Source organism: Paralichthys olivaceus, chromosome 23 (assembly GCF_024713975.1).
Source record: "Paralichthys olivaceus isolate ysfri-2021 chromosome 23, ASM2471397v2, whole genome shotgun sequence".
Taxonomy (NCBI): Eukaryota; Metazoa; Chordata; class Actinopteri; order Pleuronectiformes; family Paralichthyidae; genus Paralichthys; species Paralichthys olivaceus.
This window is the reverse complement of record NC_091115.1, coordinates 1,694,415-1,714,997: the sequence shown is the minus strand read 5'-3', so window position 1 is coordinate 1,714,997 and position 20,583 is coordinate 1,694,415. Positions and strand designations below refer to the sequence as shown.

General features: G+C 43.0%; 2 protein-coding genes across 2 annotated transcripts in view; both read right to left on the bottom strand.

Moving 5' to 3' along the window:
• Positions 1-15,218, bottom strand: part of rassf3 (Ras association domain family member 3) — a 40,542-nt gene extending 25,324 nt beyond the window's left edge. The window contains exons 1-2 of the mRNA XM_020104878.2: positions 14,667-15,218; positions 8,813-8,922 (exon numbers count right to left, since the gene is read on the bottom strand). Coding sequence (XP_019960437.2) covers positions 8,813-8,922; positions 14,667-15,183 — 627 coding nt within the window. The 5' untranslated portion in view covers positions 15,184-15,218. The remainder of the gene's footprint in view (positions 1-8,812; positions 8,923-14,666) is intronic.
• A 451-nt stretch (positions 15,219-15,669) lies between these two features.
• Positions 15,670-19,497, bottom strand: LOC109640708 (uncharacterized). The gene is made up of 7 exons (XM_069519618.1): positions 19,154-19,497; positions 18,099-18,518; positions 17,644-17,772; positions 17,341-17,402; positions 16,839-17,000; positions 16,591-16,704; positions 15,670-16,478 (listed from the first exon to the last, which is right to left on the bottom strand). Exons 2-7 carry the CDS (start codon positions 18,508-18,510, stop codon positions 16,431-16,433), a joined length of 927 nt encoding a protein of 308 aa, XP_069375719.1. The 5' UTR covers positions 18,511-18,518; positions 19,154-19,497; the 3' UTR covers positions 15,670-16,430.
• Positions 19,498-20,583: the final 1,086 nt, after the last annotated feature.

The following is a 20,583-nucleotide window of genomic DNA, read 5'->3' as shown; positions in this document are numbered from 1 at the left end:
CTACAAACAACACATAAAAGTTCACTGTTAAATACAAAAGGCAGTAAATTCTTCTATATTATGAGACATAATTAATTCTGTGCACTCTGGTCCATGTGGTCTGTTCAGTACAATGTCCTGTTAACTTGAGAGTTCTGAAAGTAACTATAATAAAATATGAAAGAAAAGAAAAGGGAGAAATGACACATTCATGAAATATGTGGTTTGATGGTTAAACAAGATGAATAATCTGCAGCTCTGGAGTCACAGTTACACATTACATACACTCAAACACTGCAGCAGCTCCTGTATGTAACCTGGATCGATGGTCAGCAGTTGAGACGTGTTTGCCGACGCTCGGCCGAGGCCTCAGAAGTTCATCATCCTTTCTCTCTGTCGTCAACTCTTTATATTCTCTGTTCATTTACAGCCAGAATAGGTTTCAGAGGCTTGTGTTGGGGCAGTGGGGTGGAGGGGGGTGGTGTGTAGAGTACGGAGCCACGCTCTGGGAGAGGTTAGGGCAGGGGGCATTTAACGGTGGGTCAAGGGTCAAAGGTCAAACTTTGAGCGACGTGTCATGTTTAGAAAATGTAGTACGAGAGGAGGATGGAGGGAGGAACGTTTAAAAAAGGCTCTTGTATCTCATCTCAGTTTGGGAGCTGTTACCTTGTGTAACCTTGTGTAACCTTGTGTGTATGTGTTGCTTGTAAAAGCCTCTTGAGTCTTCTACAGTCTCCTATAGGAGGGTGTGTCCGTCCTCTAATTTAAAGGTTTTTGAGGGAGGTGGGTGTGTGTGTTTAAACTACTTTACAGGTGAGAACCAACAGGAGTGTCGCAGCTTCTGAACGGATCTATAACCTGGTTTATATGGAAAGAAAACTTTGCAGCAGTGGAAGCAGTTTAAAGTTTAGTCAATCACACAGTAGCTCAATTACGTTCTGAAAACAAAGACAGAATTCTCAACTTGAACTCAACATTAAGTGTCGACGATCTTCTCCGTGAAAGTCAAACCACAGTGAATCACCTCTGGCTGTGCTCCGACATGCAGCAATGTAAAGGATACGACAGATTCCTGTGTCCGCCCACAGGGAACCTTCTTTAACTTGTCAGCTCCAGCAGATTTATTTATTTCATGTCAGTTGATAGGTCGGGGGGGAGAAATGAGCCAAACTGCAGAAATACTGGGACAAGACCAGCGAATAAAACTGAGAGTCACAAAACGTAAAAGAAAACTGGAACCAGACTTGACATGTGTGCAACAGGTGATCTAAGCCATGTGCAGCGTCAGGCCTCAAGCCAAAACCCCCATCTCCTCCATGTCAGTGGATAATAATAATAATAATAATAATGGCATCATGTGCAAGATGGTGACGTTCGTATCCGGGATATTTTGTTTCATTCTGAGTCACAGGGAGCTTCATCACATGTGTAACACACACATGGAAGCTCAGAATATAAATAAAATGAGGATAACGAGGGTGAAATCAGTCATTAATGGAGCCGAACAACCGATCGCAGGCCTTCGCTCTGCGCCACATTCACATCCACCGGGGCCAGAACCACAGCAGATGACTGTTGGCTACAGATCCTTCACGACGATTATACACCGGCTCGTCATTAAGCGATCTTAAGATTCCCGCAGGTATTCAGCAGCGGCCTGGTAATACTCAATCTAATGATGCCTTTGGGCGCAAACACCAAAGCTTAAGGACGTGGAAACAGGAAGCGGCAGGAGGCTGGTGGTGATGCAGCGCACCGCGGGGCATTGTGGGTCGTGCATCACCTGTGTGTGTGTGTAAGTGTGTGGACTCTTTTGTTTTGGTGTTGCAGGTGTTGAATATCCAACCTGATCTCCACGTTGCCTCAGGGTGACAGTGTGGAAGCCTTTGAATATCATCACACGTGAAGCCCATGGAGGTTTTTTTTTATTATATGCAGGTATATTTTGGGATTTCAGATGCTGGGCCCCCCCCCCCGCCCCCGAGGCCCAGTATTTCATCCTGACAGACAAAACACAGAGTGTCTCGTGATCAAAGCGCGGAGGAATGTTGCCTGGTGATCACACGCAGCCTCGGAGTATCACATAATCACCCACAGACAGACTGAGCGGAGCGATGCGAGGCTTTAAGAGTGGAACCCTGCAGCCCCGAACCGTTCCCCTGCAGCTGGAGGGGCAGAATTACACGGTCGCTGATGGTTAATGTGGGAGTGGCAGGGTTGAACGAGCAGCATGAAAAGAGCTGTGAGGAGCTGGATGTTCGCCTCTTGACTTGAAAGAGTCCAGAGCAGGTTTGTAGTGGTGGAGGAATGATTGGACGCAGATGTGACCAACATTTAATCTGCAAAAAAAAAAATCTGGAAATAGAAACGTTTTATTTGATTATAAATATTTCTCTTGGTGGAAAATATGTTCAGAATCTGAATCTGGACACTTTGAAACGAGACCTCGGAGAATTTAAACTATCCAAACAAATCTTTTGTTGTTTTTTATTTGGAGAAACTTACTATTTGGTTGCTATGAAAACTAGAACATCACACTTGAGTTCATACTGAACATTCTCAAGTCCCTTTAAATTCAATCAAGCTGCACCAATCTTCCATGAAACTGAGGAGAAGGGTGTGGAACGGATCAGAGGCCAATTCATGATTTGTTTTCACTTTCTTCAACATTGTGAGCAACAAATTCCTGGATCTTGATTAAATAAAATACAATCTGGCACATTTAGAGAACTGATTTCTATGAGTGGGTGTAATTTGGTGCAGCTAAATTAAATTGAAGGGGCCGTTGGCCCTTAGCGGAGGTAGAGCTCTCCTGAGGGCCATACTAGTTTATTTCTAATGTTATAAAAACAGGGTATTTTGGCATCATTTCTGCAAAGTGAGTGGACATTATTCCGTCCATCTTTATAAAACGTCTGTGTTGAGGTTGATTGAATTTGTTTGTCTGAAGATGTTTAAACAAGCGAGAGCAGTGACGATGCACAGGGTCATTTAGAGGAATTTTTTTTTTTGCTGAACACTGAATTAAATTAGATAGAACGGAGCAGGATGAAGGAAACACAGCTGGTCTGAACTCACAGAGCTGAAAGGAACTGTTCTGCTGCAGCAGCACAACCACACAACTGTGAGAGAACACACACACACACACAGACACACACACGATGGTGTGATAGGATTTTTGCCAACACAATCTCTCTCCCTCTGTCTATACAGACTTTTCATATAAATAAATAAAAGAAATAAATGTATAAAATCTCTGAGAAAACAGACATTTAATCTCCTCTGCTGTCAGTTGTTTTAATCTGAGCTCAGTCAGCGTGAATTCAGCGTCTTTTATTTATTTTCCTTGACAGTGAGGTCTGCGTGGAAACCGTATGAATGGTGAATGTGTGTCAGCTCTTATCCCCGGCTGGTCGGCATCTGAGGATGAGGAGATCGTTCGCCTGGATAACAAATGAAGATAAGAGCAAAGAAAGGTGCACTGTACATGCACACACAGACACACACACAGACACACACACACAGACACACACACACACAGACACACACGAGGAGTCCTGCCCTGATACAGATCTGTTTTCCTGTGAACCTCCCACATACAGAGCGGAAAGTTTACTTAGAATTTGCTTTCTCAGGGTTCAGTTCACGAGTTTGCAAAAACTACCAAACAGATTTCAATAAGACTCGGTGGAAGGATGGCGAATGGGCCCGGGGAAGCACCCATTCAATTTATTTTAAAGGTTCATCCAGGTTTGTTTTTAAAGGGAATAATTAATGGATCTTGATAAAGAAGTCAGGCGTGTCTATAGGAGGCTGATATTTATGAGTTAGAGCAGTTTGGTTCGGCTGAATTTTGGTTTATGTTTATGTGACTGCAGATGCTGTTTGATTAACGGTCTCCCAGTTTCAGCCCAGATATTATTGTTTTCCTGAGTCATCATTACTGTAGTTGTGGGTTATTATCATTCTTTCCATGGTCTCACCTGCCCTCGACACGAGACACACAGCAACATACAGGTAAACACAAAAGAGGAGCATAGAGTTTCTTAGTCAGACTTCTGCAGACGCAGGTATCAGGAATGATGAAACTGTATTTGACCTTTTTAAGACTACAACTTTAAAATTAAAATAACAAATGGAACTAAAAGTAAAGGAAATAATCAATAAACTATGACCAAACTCTTAGAAATAAACCAAAAAGGCAGAAGTGATCAATTAACCTGGGAGACATCAATGTTCCCGTCCCCAGAGACTCCTCACATGGGGCTCAGCTGGAGAATCACTGTAACTCAGCTTTAAAACACTTTATCTGCCCGGACGGCCATGTTGGGACATGTTTTTTTTTTTTTTTTTTAAAGCATGAAGGAATCAATGGGACTCGTCTGTTGTCGGGTCTCTAAGCTGTCGGCTGGTGTCCTGTTTCTGCAACAGGCAGCTGATGATGGGGGAGCTTTGTCTGTCAGACCTGCATCTGACCGAGCAGTTAATCCTCCACAATCCACAAAGATTACAGTAATTCAGGCCTGAGTTTCAGCCGCTTCGCTGCACAACACGGCACCACGGATACAATTATGAGGAGAAATAAACCCGGATGGTAAATATTAGTCTTGGAATTGTCTCTGAATTGTGCGTAAACCCATCAAACGAATCTTTCATAGCTCGGGCCTGAAGATTTATTGTGACACGTTTGAGTGTTTCCTTGAGAATAAGTGTTTTTCTAAAATATGATGATGTCGGTGCTTTTAATATTCTTGTCTTTCGTGCAGCAGCTACAACTTGTCTGTGTTTGGAACACATGCAGAGTTCAGTCCGTCCTCTGGAACGCTGCATTTCTTCCTTGGATTTCTGCTTCACTGGGTTTAATATATTTCTGTCTCGGTCTCCCTCAAATGTCATTAAAGCGACAACGATGCTCAACAACATTAAGTGAATCATTTAAAACCCAAGACTCAAGGTTTCAGATGGAAGAAATAAAATGGATCACCGACGAGGAGCATTAGCATTAGCATTCATATTTCTTATCTGTTAGTGAAACTGTAATTAACTGACCTCTTATACAATATTGCACATGATTATTTGAGCTATTTTTAATGTAAAATGATTGATTTGTGCAAATGAATATTATATCTATTGTTATTTTATCTATTTTAAAGTATTGTGCAGAACATATGAGTTTAAAACAGCAGCTTAACTGTTGAATTTATTCTCTAACTTCGTGCACGTGTCTTTCTTTCTTCATGTAAACACGTTTAATCTGATTTTCTCCCAGACTCTTCCTCCATTTCCTGCTCCTCGTGTTCCTCAGGTATAAACCTCGGCTCTGTTTCCCTGAACACAATGAGCGGCTGATTAGAGCAGTGGAGGAAAGGGAAGATTGAGAGAGATACACGGAGAGGACGAGACGGAGGATAAACAGACGGTGATGGTGTTTGGTTAAAGGAAGGAAGGTTTGAATCCAGATGTTTGATAGTGAGAGGAGGAGAATCCACACATCTGGATCCAGGGTTTTATATAAAGTATTTATGCTGTCGTTCTTGGTCACGAGCATCAACAAAAAAGCAGTTGGTGCCTTATTTATTTCTACTGATGCCTCCACTTCGTGTCAGTAAAATATAAAAACAAAGAATGATCTGATCTTTCATATTATATATATCTCAGGGTTAAAATCTAACTTGTCTTCCATAATGGCTGAAGTTCTTGTACTGACAGAAGCTGAACTAAGACTCTATCAAGAGCAACATGACTGTGGCAATGAAACAGGGAGTGTGTGTGTGTGTGTGTGAGTGTGTGTGTGTGTGTGTATGTGGGGGTGTGAGGTTGTGTGGAGGTGAACCATCTAGAATAACGTTGTGTGTACTTTTTTTCAACCCCCAGATGATTTAGTGGCTGAGGTTACAGGATTTAGCCCAGAATGTGTGTGTGTGTTGATGTGTGTGAGTGTGTGTGTGTGTGTGTGTGTGTGTGTGTGAGTGTGTGTGTGTGTGTGTGTGGGTGTGTCCCACTCCTGCAGTTCTGCTGAACCTCTGTATTTCGGTGCCACAGCGATGTGCTGGTTTGATATTTTTCCTTGGATAAACATTTGTGACTGTGGAGCAGATGATTATTTCTTCTCTGGAAACACACAAACAAATATGTTTAATAGAAATAAAATATTTCTCCTTGGAAACATGCACAAAGTGTGCGTACACGTATTTCTTCAAATATAAATTAAAATCTGACTCGTATCCAGTATATGAGCCAATAGCTGTGTAAACAGTCTTTAATGACTTGTCTTCAAACCGTTCTGTTGTCCCAGCAGTCCCATGTCTCCCACTCTGACCCAGCAGTGTTAATGAGCGTCCATTAGGGCCAAAGAGAAAACACGTGAACATTCCTCCCTCGTCTGTCTTTGTTTTCTCCTCTGCCTCCGCCTGTGTTTGTCTTTCCCAGCAGCAGCAGGAAGTGAAACCCAGCAGCGTTGTCAATCATTGTCCAAGTCCGTCACAGATCAAGAGGAGGACGTGTTACTCGTACAGATGTTCAGGTGGTAGATATCGAGAGTGGAAAAGTAATAAAATACTAATTACAGGCCCAGAAACAACAAATCCAACTTTGTTTTACTTGAACAATTGATCAGGAACCAAACTGTTGTTTTTAAATAACAAGAAATCAAAGTAGAGGACGTTCTGGTCCAAACCAGTTTCATTTAAAAGTGTTGTCGGGATCTAGTGTTGTGGAAATTTAACTTTTTAATCTTTAGGAATTTAGACATTTCCCCAAATTCTGCATCAAACACAGTAACTTTGTTGCAGCGTTCTCGTGTGCACGCTCCTCGTGCTGCAGATTCAGTGCAGCTGATTGAATTGACCGGTGATTATATTACTGAGTCAGCGCTGCAGTTCAAAACACTGAGAACCGTCTCTGTGTGGACACTAACGAGGTTTGATGGACCAGACTGACGTCAAACTGTCTCTGCTGCTTGGTTCGTTGCAGCTTTATTACTGGAATCCAGTTCGTTTATTTATTAGAGATGCTGTTGTACATTATTTTATGTTGGTAAGAGTTTTATGTTGATGCTAATCTGATGTATCTTCTGAGAGCACGGGCCGAGAAGCACATTACACAGACCCAGCGGTGGAAGACATGTTTGTATCATTAAGTAAATCAGACAAGTCACTGAAGCTGCATTTTATTTTATATTTTACTTTTATTTGACTGCACTCTAAACTCTAGATTGTAGTGAAGCTGTACTTAAGTGCAGAGGTTGAGTAAATATACTCAGTTTCTTTCCACCACTCTACGTTACTATGCTATAAAAGTAGTAGTGGTGGTAAATGAAGTTGTGGTATTTTTTGGTGCACGTTAACTCTCCAACACAAACTGATAGAAGGGCGTCCCTGCTCTAGTGTTACAGTACAGACCAGTGGAGTAAATGCCTCCCATTCATTGGATGACTGCCCCGAGAGATCACTTTCACTGTGGTCGCTGACTCAGGTGTGTGTGTGTGTGTGTGTGTGTCTGTGTGTGTGTGTGTGTGTGTGTGTGCTTTAAAGCGTCGCACACAAACAACTCCACCCTGAACGTACACATCTGCACCAACAACTCGGTGATTCAACCCAGGACTGTATAATGTGATGAGTGTAAATAAAAGAGATTTTTTTTTTTTAATTCCTCAACATTTAAACTTCCTGAACGTCCCTTTGGATCAGTAAAGTAAGAATCCATTTTATCTCTCGAACCTTTTCCAGGCTTCAGTTTTATATTTTCTAAAATACTCTGCAGCCGTAACGCACCAGCTTCTCTGAGTCCAGCTGCAAACGCACACACACATTTATTTTCAATCACTGTACTCAGCACGACTCAGCTCTATTGGAGGGTGTGGATGAAATGTGCTGAGCTCATCCCCCTCACACTGGATCAGTGTTGACGAGGCAGACTGCTCCGGATGAGACACAAACACCGACGTCGGCTTGATCACGACCACAGAGGACACATTTCAACTGGGATAAACTCGAGATGACATTAGAATCTTCAAAAGTCCTTTGAAACCCGAGAGGACAAATAAAGTCTCTGTCTTTGTTTTAAAGGGACAAGAGGACGTCTCGGTTTCGTCTCTGCAAATAGCGGCCAGATATATTTTGACATTCAAACAAAAAACACAGCTGCGAATACAAATACCACAAAACTTCATGGTACATTTCATGGTAATTTATCAATCCACACACACACACACACACACACACACACACACACACACACACACACACACACTCACAGATGCATGATATTTCCAGCCTGGTAGAGTCTCTAAGAACATGAACCAGCCACACACACACACACACACAGCTGTCTTCTGAAACCACACACACAACCAAACACTACTCTTGGTGCATGATGCATTATGGGTATATGTGCGTGTGTGTGTGTGTACAGACTTGGCGTTTATATGAAAACACAAAGTAATGTGAAACTTCATACACGTGTTATCTCACAGTGTCAGATTCAATCACATGTTTCAATTAACGAATGATTCGTAATCAACTAACTTGTCTTTTGTTTGGATTTTTATTAATGGATCTCGTTGTCGTGGTGTTTCCTCATAAACACAGTTTGTACTGAAACATCAAACCAGTGGTCAAAATATTAGACTCCAGCGCCCCCCTGTGGTGAAGCACAACACTACAGCAGAGGGATTTCTATAAGGAGATTTCTCTTATAAAAGCCAGAATGAAAATATCAAACACTAGGAAATATGTTGATGGATACAAAACTCCTTTAAGAAGCCAAAAAGACCTTAAAGTTAAGGGAAGTAAATCACACACACACACACACACACACAGGGGGGTGTACTCACATGCAGCTGTGTGTTGTTGTTGAGCTGATCCTGGCTGATGTGCGACGCTGCAGGTTGACAGTCCAGTGACACTCTGTCCCGACACGTAGCGTGACACGTGTATTTACACCCTGCACAGAAATAACCTGATTAATTTATAAATCTATTAAAAGAGAAAACAGAGGAGGGGGGGGGGGTTTCTTTGTGGTTGTAAAAGGATTTTCTGGGAGGTACGTGCAGATATTCTCACACACACACACACACACACAATTCAACACAACTTTTGAATGTTCGTGTTGATATCAAGAGATTATTTGCATGTTCGTTACACACACAGCTCAGAGTTAATCTGAAAACCAGCATCATGCAAATTGTCACCAGTGATACAGCACCGGGCAATAAACTGAACGAACCCGAAGGTTTCACGACAAGAGACGACGAAACCATCTTCAAAAGACTAATAAAGAAAGTTTAAACGAGAAACTTTGTGAAAGATTCATCCTGTTACTGCACATTAAACACACACACACACGCACAGACACACACTAAACGAGGTTCGCAACAACTCAGCAGAACCACAAACTATTTAAATAACTGCCGTAGAAGAGGAGGAAGCTCAGCAACAAACATTTTACACTCAGTGTGTGTGTGTGTGTGTGTGTGTGTGTGTGTGTGTGTGTGTCCTCACATCGTCCTACCTGTGGACCTCTTTCTAACGTGCTGTCCGACTTTATCCGACAGTTTGCACATGGCTGCTCCCATCGTCATCTCACACACACTCAGTGTCCTCATTAAGATCTATAACGTTACATCTCCACTTCTCCTAAACACACTCACACACACAAAACACACACAGGAGTAAACTAAACACACACCGACACACTGTCCTCTCTCTCTCTCTCTCTCTCTCTCTCTGCAGTCTTTTTCAGCCTCTCTCGGCCGTGCTCTGCTCCACATTCAGTCTCGGTCAGACTCCAGATGCTGATTTGCGTAGCCACCATTCACCCTGTGTGTGTGTGTGTGTGTGTGTGTGTGTGTGTGTGTGAGAGAGAGTGTGTGTGTTGTGCTGAGTGGGTGATTTAACAGTCAAATGGAGGCCACAGTGTGATGGACACACAGGCCGGAGAGGAGGGAGGGAGGTGGAACTGCTGACTCAGTCCTCTACATCTCTCTCTCTCCTCTCTCTCCTCACTGACGTAGCTTGTTGTGACTAGTGTGTGTGTGTGTGTGTGTGTGTGTGTGTGTGTGTGTGTGTGTGTGTGTCTACCCAGTTTCCTGCGATCACACTCTCTCTCCATTCATGCGTCCTCCCTGTCATCCTTCTCTATCCCTCCTGACAATGAACCTGATCCACGGAGGAGGAGCCTCATCGCTTTGCATCATCGCTCACCTCACGTGAAATAATAATAAACATCATTTGTCTCTGTGGAAATGATTTGTTGATTTGTCGTGTTCGTCTGTCGATGATTATTCTTTACACTGATTTTGTTTTGTGTGACTGTGCAGCCTGTACGTCACAGCTTTGACGCTTTTATTGTGGAATTCAGTGTATCCTGCAGGACCTGGGCTCAGAGGTCAAAGGTCAGAAATCACAGACTGAAAAGTTTTATCTCCTGAGTGTGAAACGTTTTTTAGAATGAGGTCTCTAATCAGGTCTGTGTGTGCGGAGAGAGTGACGATGAGGCTCGAGACACACACACACACACAAATACACACACACACACACACACACACACACACACACAGAGTTTTCATTATTGTTCAAACTAACTGATTTTCTCACTGAATCTTTTCTCTGTGAAAATGTCAAAATAAAATAAACTGAATGTCTCTGATGACGCAGTGAAAAAGTTCATTAAGGTCTAAAATACAAATGTATAAAGTTTCTATAAAGAAAAACTGAACATGTGAGACTTGTTGATTCATTTCCCGTCGAGAGATGAACTGATGATTAATCTCACCTTTGTACAGTACTGAGAAGAAGACGACAGGTGTGTGTGTGTGTGTGTGTGTGTGTGTGTGTGTGTGTGTGTGTGCCATCTGTTGTCTCCCAATTCCTCACAATGTTTTTTCTTTTCTTTCTTTCGTCTGAACCTGGACACGTGTTCAGGTCAATTATCTTGTAATCAAAACTGTGAGTGTCATCATATTACTACAACACACACACACACACACACAAAGACACACACACACAGACACACACCTGGCACACTGAGCTGCAGACACAATGACTGTGTGCGACACTGGAGACTCTGTGTAACTCTGTGTTTAGTTTTCAGTCTTCACTTATTTTCACTGAATGAAACTGAATTTGAAAACGGAGCGGAGGAGTCACACGTTGTTTCGAGCGACATCACATCAACACTTTGTTCTCACACTTCATATTTCTGTGTCGTGTCGTCAGGGGACACTTGCTCGACTCAGTTTGCAGTAAACAGCTTTGTCTCTCGGCGAAGACGCTGAGAAAACTGACGAGGACATTGAGATAAATATGGACACAACCGACAGCGTCTCTCTGAGAGTTCAATAATAAATCCAGCTGCGGTGGAGACTCACCCGAGCTGCTCCACAGCTGACTGACCTCCAGGCGTCCAGAGCGTCTCATCACTTTTGGGAAGCGATAGAAGAATCCAGACACTCTCCTCAAAGTTCTCCCAAAGGTTTTGGCAAAGCCCATCGCTAACACACACACACACACACACACACACACACACACACACACACACACTGCGTGTAATGTGAATCCAGATGTTGGTGTAAAATCCAGAGGTGAATCTGATGTAGATCCACAAACTCAACAAAATCCTCCTTCACTGTCCATGATGCTTCTGTGTGTGTGTGTGTGTGTGTGTGTCTGCTCAGACCCACTCTGGTCCCTCCCCTCACTGACCCCCCATCTGTGTGTGTGTGTGAGAGAGAGAGGGATGGGGAGTGTGTGTGTGTGTGTGTGTGTGTGTTCCATTAGCTGCCACAGGTTGAGTGTCTCCTGTCTCTTGCGGAGCCAAACTGTCACAGCGACTGAACAAACAATTGGACGACAGCTGACACACACACACACACACACACACACACACACACACACACACACACTGCTCTTTGTCCAAACCTCTGAATTCCTAAAGTCTCCAAAACAAATTAAAACAAATATTTTAAAATAAAGTCTCAAACTTCAAATCACTGTTTGAATGAGCGGCCGCAGCTTCTCCACTATGACGGGAATCGAACAAAACCATACACAGACGTACTCTTCTCTGTCCCACACACACACAAAGGGGGGGGGCAGACTTTACTGTAGTTTTAGACAGCGTCAGTATTTCTCACTGTGGTTCATAATGAGCATCAAACCGACGGGACCGTGACCAGAGTGGAGGATGAAACCAGAACTGAGCTTCAGTCATAAAAATGAAACTGTTCATCTTGTGTTGAATAAACTGTGCAGGTCTTTTATTTTGAAGGACGCAGGAAAAGGTTTGGGTGTAAATAATAAAATGCTTCATGGCTGGATTCCATTCGGCTGCTTCAGTTTCAGGGTCCTGGTGTCGTCCATGTCGGCTCAGTGTCTCTCACTCATGTTACTGACGCTGAGGACTGAACATGTGATCAGTAAACTACAGCATCTCGACGGCCTCCTCCGTGTTAGTGGACGGGACATGAACCAACGTGAAATAAATAAACAAAGACGGTTCCTCTCATTTCAGGTAGTTCTGATCTTCTTCATGTTTCTGATGAGTCTGGTTTCCATCAGTTATTTGATGATATAGAAACAGAGCTGAAACGTCATGATTGGCAGCGGAGGAAGTGGAGACGCGTCGTCCATCTTTAATTACGATCTCAAAATGTCCGAGTCATTTGCTCTGGACATTTTCCAGAGTTGCAGGAATGTGAGAATACGGCACCGTGAAATTCACGGTATTTGGCTCCAGATGAGGCCAGAGATACTTTAACTGCACGATCGGTGGATCTGCTGCAACACAAAACCGGATCGGACAAAGAGACCTCCTGCTCTCCGACGGGTTTCTGTTACTTCACCTCCCAGAGAAGAGACAAAGGACGAGAGACTCAGAGTAAGAGTGAGGAGGGGAGAGAGAGAGAGAGAGAGAGAGTCTCCTCTGAGCAGAAACTCACTGAACAAGGCTGAAACAACACAACTACACAACAGGTTCAACACAACGAACGAGCTGCTTGTTCACACAATCCAACAAATTAAACAAATGAATGAAGAGAATCGTATTCAAGATTCTGAAATGTTTCTGTACGGCTGAGATTTAGAAAATAACTTAATACTTAACATCGTTGTTTTAAAATACGTTTTCTTGATTTCTCAGAGAATCATTTACGGATCTTGATGAAAACTTGTTTATGTGACTGATGTTTAATGAGCGTTTGTACTTTAGAAGAGAATCGATACAGATCAGGATCCAGAAACTGCTCAGCCTCAAACTCCTGAAAAAGAAAGACAGATTCTGATGCATCTTCAAGTCTCTACGATAAAAATCAGTTCGAAAAAACCTATATTTTTAAGTAAATAACTGAACCGAACTGCTGCTGTTGCTCAACCAGCTCGTGTGTGAGCGTTCCTGTGCGTTAATAAGTGAGAGAGTGAGCGACGGAGCGTGGAGGACGATACGTTTCACCTCTGGACGTTTGTTGTTCAGGTCAAATCTCCGTTTGTCCTCTCGAGGAGCTGTTGTTGACTTTCAGATGGAGTAATGGGCCTTTAACAGGCTTCCTGAGAGGAGACGCCTTTTAAATGAGCGCAGATATCTGCACACACACACACACACACACACACACACACACACACACACACAGTCCATCAGCTGGTGAAGCTGACAGGAAACACAGAGCTCATTGTGCAGACTCATTGTCTGTGAACATAACGAGGTTTCAACACTAAAGTGAGAAGAGTTTGTTCTGTGACTCTCGACCTAGTTTCACTCAACAAATATGAATACATTTGGGTTTAAGTATTAAAGTAGATGAAGCAGAATGAAGCAAACCGTTTGTTTCATGACCACAAAGAGTCACAACGCATGCAAATACAGAGACGTGCTGCGAATAGTGAAAACGACGCCGTGAATGTTTCCAGGGGATAAACAGGTAAACAATGGGAGGAAGGAGGAGAAACTACCAAAATAAGAGTCATGAATAAGTTGATATGAATATTCAAACCGCTCCGAGCATCGTTTCCATCCCAACTCAAACACGGGCCCCCATGGCAGCCATGTTGGCACCAACACACGAGGAAGAGGAGTCTTCTCTGTGGCTCCTGCTCGTATTGTTTGCCGGTCAGACGTGGACGAAGAGGGAGGTCCAGTTTGTGCTCGAGGAGACGCCGTCACTAGAACCGGTCCGTCCACATACCGACTGCATTCCAGCTGCTGGGCTGCGTTTCAGAGCCCAACCTACTCACGTCACTCGCAGCAGTCTAACACGTGTGTTACATGTATGTTCTCCACTTTGATCCCCGTGGTTCAGTGGGTTCTGTCAAGTCTGTACAGACGTGAAGCCTCGGGTGCAGTTTGGACTCGACAACCCAACAAACTTCCGATGAGATCAGAGAGACACCAGGGTTTTGTTTGATAAATCACTTCAGACTGAGAAGTTAATAAACTCAGTGAGTTATTTTTAAATACTTCAAACTGTACCTGACACTAAAATACTTGTATTTAATGTATTTAGCTGTTTCCAGGATCAGTAACATGTGAAACGTGTCTAACTACATCATGTGAACTCTTCATGTCAAATGTCCACACACACACTGAGGACATGAGCCGTTTGTCCTCATCTTGGAGACCTGACTGTCCAGTTGTCATTTGAGGACAATAGCAGATCATGGAGGACATGAGACATGTGACTAACAGGGAAGCTCTACCTGCACAGGTGAGTCCAGGCTGGAAGATGTACTGGCAGCAGGCGTCACACCAGGTGTCCTCCGCCCCGGCCTGGAAGGTGTGTCCCTCCCCGGACTCCTGCTTCACCCTGGGGTCCCTCTCCTCGGGGGAGAAGATGGTCCTCACATCGGGGGGTCTGAAGCCCCTCTTCCGGCTCCTCGGTGGCCCTCCTCCGTGGCCCTCCGCTCCGCTCCCCGGAGCCTCCCCCTCGCAGTCTCTCCTCTCCGGTGTCTCCTCTCTCGCGCCTCTCTCGCTCCAGGCCGCCTCCAGGCTCTCCAGGCTGGCCGGCGGAGGCGACGTGTGCCGCCGGAGCGCTCGCACCACCGCCGCGCCCTTGTTGGCCTTGGAGATCCGCATCTTGGCTCCCGGCGGCGGCCACGTCGCCTCCGGTGCGTCCGCGGACTTGGAGACGTTGACGGTCTGGACGGTTAACGTGGGGTCGTCGGTGAGCGCGGGGCGCGTGGGGACGTACTTTCCCTGGTGAGCGACGTTGAACATGACGCACGCTCCCGACCGGCTGCTGCAGGTGTGTGTGTGTGTGTGTGTGTGTGTGTGTGTGTGAGGCGTCATGGTCGCGGAGGATGATCCGCGTGCGTGTCGTCGGTGAGCAAGACGAGTCGGTCCGAGGCGCGCGGAGGAACGGGTTACACCACGTTCCAGACTCCCTCTACAAAAACCAGATTTTTAACTTTCTTTCACTTCCCGCTAACCTCCCGCCCCTCGAACCCTCCACGGGAATCATTAACCTCGTTCTCTGAAAGCAGCTTTTCAGTTCGGCATCAGTCACATGTGCGACAAACACCTTTATAATCCAACTCTGAGCTTTTCCAATGTTCCACTGCTCTGACAGCAGCCTGCTGCAGAAACACGATCACTGGACAAGTTTGGATTTCACGAATAATTGAGTCTCAGCAAAGAGGAAAAAAAACAACTTTTACATTCTGATAAATTAACAACATTTAAACATTAAACGACTACAACTTATTTTTTATATTTTTCATATTTATTTTCATGTAGAAAATCCACAAATACATTCAGCTTCATTCACATTTAACAAATTCAATGTATGACATTTAAATTAAGAGACAGATTCAACACATCCCTCTTGTTCACTTGCTCATCTTTGTGCTGTACACTGTGATTCCACCTGCAGTGAAATTGTATTTGTATTCATTTAAATACATATATATATATATATATATATATACACATATATATAAACATATATATATTTGCAGGTTGCGGAAACATAGAGTGAAAACAGTCATAAACAGAATCAACACATCCCTCACTTCATCCATGTCGTCTCCTAAATATTTCCTATTTATCATTCATGACTAAGTGCACGTGCGGGACTCAATTTGTGTAAATAAAGTGTTTTTTAAAAACTATAATTCAACATATATATGTTGATTAAAAGTCCACAGACACCAGACATTTCCCCAAAACACAAGTTACAATCATTTCTACCTGAATGAGAATCACAGTACAAGAAAATATTCTCTTCCTCGGCCTAAAGTACCTTGGAGATTTTTTTTTAGAAGTTTAGCACAAGTGAAAATAATTTATCTCACATCTCCTGATGTCGATGCGTCGTCATTCACACGTGAACGGATTTGGCAGAACAGAAAATGAAGTTTTGTTCCCTGAGAACATTTTGAACACGATGACACAAAGGATCAACTTCTGTAAACTGACTGAGCCTTTGGTGTTAGCGCCCCCTGGAGGTCCAGCACGGCAGGTTTTCACTGGACATCATCATCCACCTCCTCGTCGCTCTCAAGCGCTGCGTCCTGCACCAAAGAACCACGGGAACAAATTCAACTTCTGCTCATTTTAAACTTTTACAGGATCAAACACGTTATTTTTCAGAAGCTGGGGAACGGGTGAGTGTTTCTCACGTACGTATCCTCCGTGCTCTTGTGCCCAGGACGAGTAATATTCCTTCAGATATCTGGAGCCGTAGCCGAGCAGCCGGTTCATGGGCTGCGTGTCCATCGCTGACAGACGACTGGTGGCCTGTCGGAAACAAATTTAACATTTAAAGACCTTCACTTGATTATTACACACGTCTGTACTTTTACCGTGGAGGACATTTGCAGGTCTAATACATGTAACGGAGTATTTCTACATCGTCACCGCCGTGTTCTCACCTCACAGGCCACAGCGATCTGGGTCTTGGGCGACGCGTGCGGACCCGGAGAGTCTGGGTCCGAGGTCCTCATGCCCATCCTCGTGAGGAGGGTCGTGATTATCCGCTTGAAGAAAGCGTAGTTCCAGAAAAGCTCTTTGGCCAACGAGAGATCTTTCAGCTCCTGGTGGAGACGAGAGCATTAAAAAAAACCAAAAAAACTTTATTAACTCAACAGGTAGAAACAGATTTTATTAAAAGTGACGAGGGAACAAACACGATGGAGGAAGTTTCACTCAGATAAGATTTTAGAGCAGCTGTGAAAAGACGTCCGTCTGAGGACTGGAGACCTGAAGAGGTAAACTTTCACAGAGCAGCAGCGCCCCCTGCAGTGCAGAGCACTGAACAGTCTATATCTTCTATTGAGTGTACGTGATGTCTCCTTTCCTAACTCCTCACAGCCTTTAAAGCTCCTGAGGAAAAATACAGGAACAGACGACATTGGAGTCGAATGGTTTTCTCACCTTCTCGTTCAGTCGGTCTCCGGTCTCTCTCAACAGGAGACCAATCAGCCGCTCCACGTCGTCTGCACAACACAAGACACTGATGATTAACTCAGGGAGGAAAGAGTCCATGCAACTCATGTATATATATTTTTTTTAAAAAGCTCAATGTTCCCATGAACAATTATTTCCTATTTAAGACTCAAAGACAAAAACGTGTCAGGACGAGTTTAAACTTCGCTGAGTTTCGTTTTCTTTCAGACACAAACTAAATCCCTGAGTCATCCCCTCGATGTCATCTCGTGTCAAAATGTGGGAACTCACCGTTTGGTGCGTCCGTCTCTAAATCTGGAGGCACGAATGGGATTTGATCTGCGATCTTCATCAGACTCTTTGCAGCATCGTCCAATTCCTTCTCCTCCTCCTCCTCTTCTTTTCCTGCTCCGTCTTCTTCTACAGCAATATGTGAAAACATGAACAGAAAGTTTAGATTCAAATACTGAACCAGGAGTTATACGAGAATACTGCACATAGAATACTACATGTATTCTAAAGGAGTATTTTCTATGAATAGTGTCGTTACTTTAAGTACTTTGCTCATAAAACTAATATTGTAAAACAGGAATGTCACATTTTTTCTGTTTCAGCTTTTCAAATGTGTGAATCTGAAGCTTTTCCTCCTCAAATGAGAATAAAGAGAAAATTCAAATGAATCAAATGAATGAGTGATAACTAATAATTAACTTCCAGGTGATGAAGGTAAGATGACGATAACTCACGTCTTATCAAACCACCACCACATCTGAGGACCACGTCGTGCGGCGGGGAGGAGGAAGACCGTGGCTCCGGTTCTTCTTCTTCATCTCGTGTCTGAGGTTTGATGCATGTAAAAATGTTCATCAGTCGTTTCAATCCCTTCTTCTTCTTCTTCTTCTTCTTCTTCGTCGTCGTGGTCGTGGTCTTCTCGTCATCCGTCTTTTCAGTTTCGGCCAGGGGCGTCTGAGGTGAGGGGGTTCTGTTCCCATTCTTTCCAGGCGACTCCTTGTTCACTCGTCTCCTCTTGGCGTAGGCCATGAGGAGTTTGAACTCCACCGTGTCGTCCATGTCCTCGGCGTCGTCGTCGTCTTCGCTGCCTTTGAGGTGGTTGTGGTCGGCGAAGGGGTCGTGGATTTCCACTTGCTCGTTTGCCATGTTGGTTTCTAATGAAAAGAACCAGAGACCAAATAAAACACTGATGGAAACTAACAATCAGGAGTTTGTAGCTATAAATACTTTAAATATGAGAATAATAATAATAATAAATAAGATATTAGATGAAATTTAACCATTAATCAACAAACAGGAGAATCAGCAGCTTTAAAAAATTATAAACTGATTATTTTAAGTTTTTGGACAGAAGAGAGCTTAACTTCTTCTTCTGTAATAAACTGCATCGTGTAGTGTTTTTATTTTCTTCTTCTCATTATTATCATCACTTTGAGTAGTTTTAAAGTTTGACGTTGAGAGCCATCACATTGAACTGGGCCTAAGACTTTCACTGAAAACTAAATAATAAAAGTTTTACAACTTTGACTTCAGGTTCAAACTCTCCAGCTTCAGAGAAACTGAGAAACACGAGTGTGAAGACTGAAACAGGTGAAAATGAGACAGAGGGACTTTGTTGAGCAGAAGTTAAATCATGAACTAAATACTCTCGACACAAAACAGACGAGTCGAGCTTCCTTCAACTTCGTTCTTATGTTGAAACTTCCTCAGAGAAACACTTCGAGGAAACTTTTCCAACTTCTGCTTCCGGAGGAGGAAGATTAGGAGACTTAGAAACGAGTGAACTTACGTCTCAGACGTCGAGAAACGGAGGAGCAATGAGGAGAAACGAGGAGCAGGCGTCCAAACGAGCAGCTGCTCTGAAGCTGGAGTCACTTTAATGTTTTACTTCCGCTCAGCTGACTGCTTTTATAGTGAAGGCAGTGACGTCAGCGGTTGCAGAACGAAGTTGGAAACGCAAATGAAATGAAAATAAAACTCACTTTACGTTTTTATTTTTTAACTTCAGAAATGTTCCAGCTCATCGTTGATTTACTTTGATTGTTTTTCTTGTATAAAAATGAAAAAATAAAAATCTGCTTCCTTGAGAAACTTCCAGAGACGAGAATGAAAGTGAAACCTGAAGATGTTTGTTGAGACATGTGTTTTTATTTGTCTTCATCATTCATACTGATTCACCTTTATTCTAATTTCTTTTTCCTTTCATTCCTTTTCCTGGTTTGGTGTCTCATTATTCTATGAGTCTAGATTTGATTCCTACTTTCTAATTTGTTTGTTTGTGACTAATGTTGAGTTGCTCAGCGTGTTTCCACCTGCAGTGACATTTCATTTGCTTTGTTTGCAGGTTGCGGAAACATAGAGCGACGACAGCCATAAAATAAACCAAGATGAAACCAGGTACGATAATAATAATACAACAGTTTGTGTCGTGGTTAGAATCAGCAGCAGTTTGTTGACAACAAGGATTCCTGTAAGTGGGTTGAGTCATCAGACTTCTGTAAAACCTCAGTCAGGCTGAGCCAGCAGAAACAGATTCCACCTGACATATGACCTGGTTTAAGGTTTATCTGATTTACTTCTGATCCCGTTCAGTGTCAAAGATTCAAACAGCAGCTCCACAGAAAATAAAAAAAGGACCTGAAAGATTTTATTTTTTACATTTTTCCTGTTTTGTTTTGTTTTGTTTTGGTCTCATTTGCTGTTGAACTGAAAAATTCTCTCTTCTGTTCCTGAAATAATCCTAAATGAGAAAAGAAGATAGAAAATAAGAGGAAAAATTTAAACTACGGGATAAAAAGTCACAAGTCTGAGATGAAGTCAAATCTATGCAACAGTAAAAAAACAAAGAGACCAAATTTAAAAAGAAAATCTTGGATTAAAAGTTAAAATAATTACATAAATAATAAAATAATAATTTGTGAAAAATCATAACTGAACTGTTGAGAACTGGTAAACATCACAGTTCAGTGACTTTCAGTTTCAGTTGCTGGTTTTATCTGTTCCACTGGTTTTATTCTTAACAGTTTATAACAGTTTATAATTTAAGTTTATAATTTAAGTTGAATTTAAGACATAATCTGACCACAGGCTCCGCTCAGAGCTTTTGATCGTACAGATGTTTGTGTTGCTTCAAAACTCAACAAGGAACTTTTTTATTCCTGCTGATGTAAAGAAAAACTCCAGAGTCGACCTTTAGGAAATCCCCGGCTGTGAATCAGG

What these genes read in the sequence shown, in the direction of transcription:
- LOC109640708 (XM_069519618.1), bottom strand. Translation starts at nt 18,510, where the DNA reads ATGGCAAACGAGCAAGTGGAAATCCACGACCCCTTCGCCGACCACAAC. An exon ending in GAGACCGACTGAACGAGAAG is followed by an intron (nt 17,001 to 17,340) that starts GTGAGAAAACCA and finishes CGTCTCCACCAG; the next exon opens with GAGCTGAAAGATCTCTCGTT. An exon ending in AGATCGCTGTGGCCTGTGAG is followed by an intron (nt 16,705 to 16,838) that starts GTGAGAACACGG and finishes TGTTTCCGACAG; the next exon opens with GCCACCAGTCGTCTGTCAGC.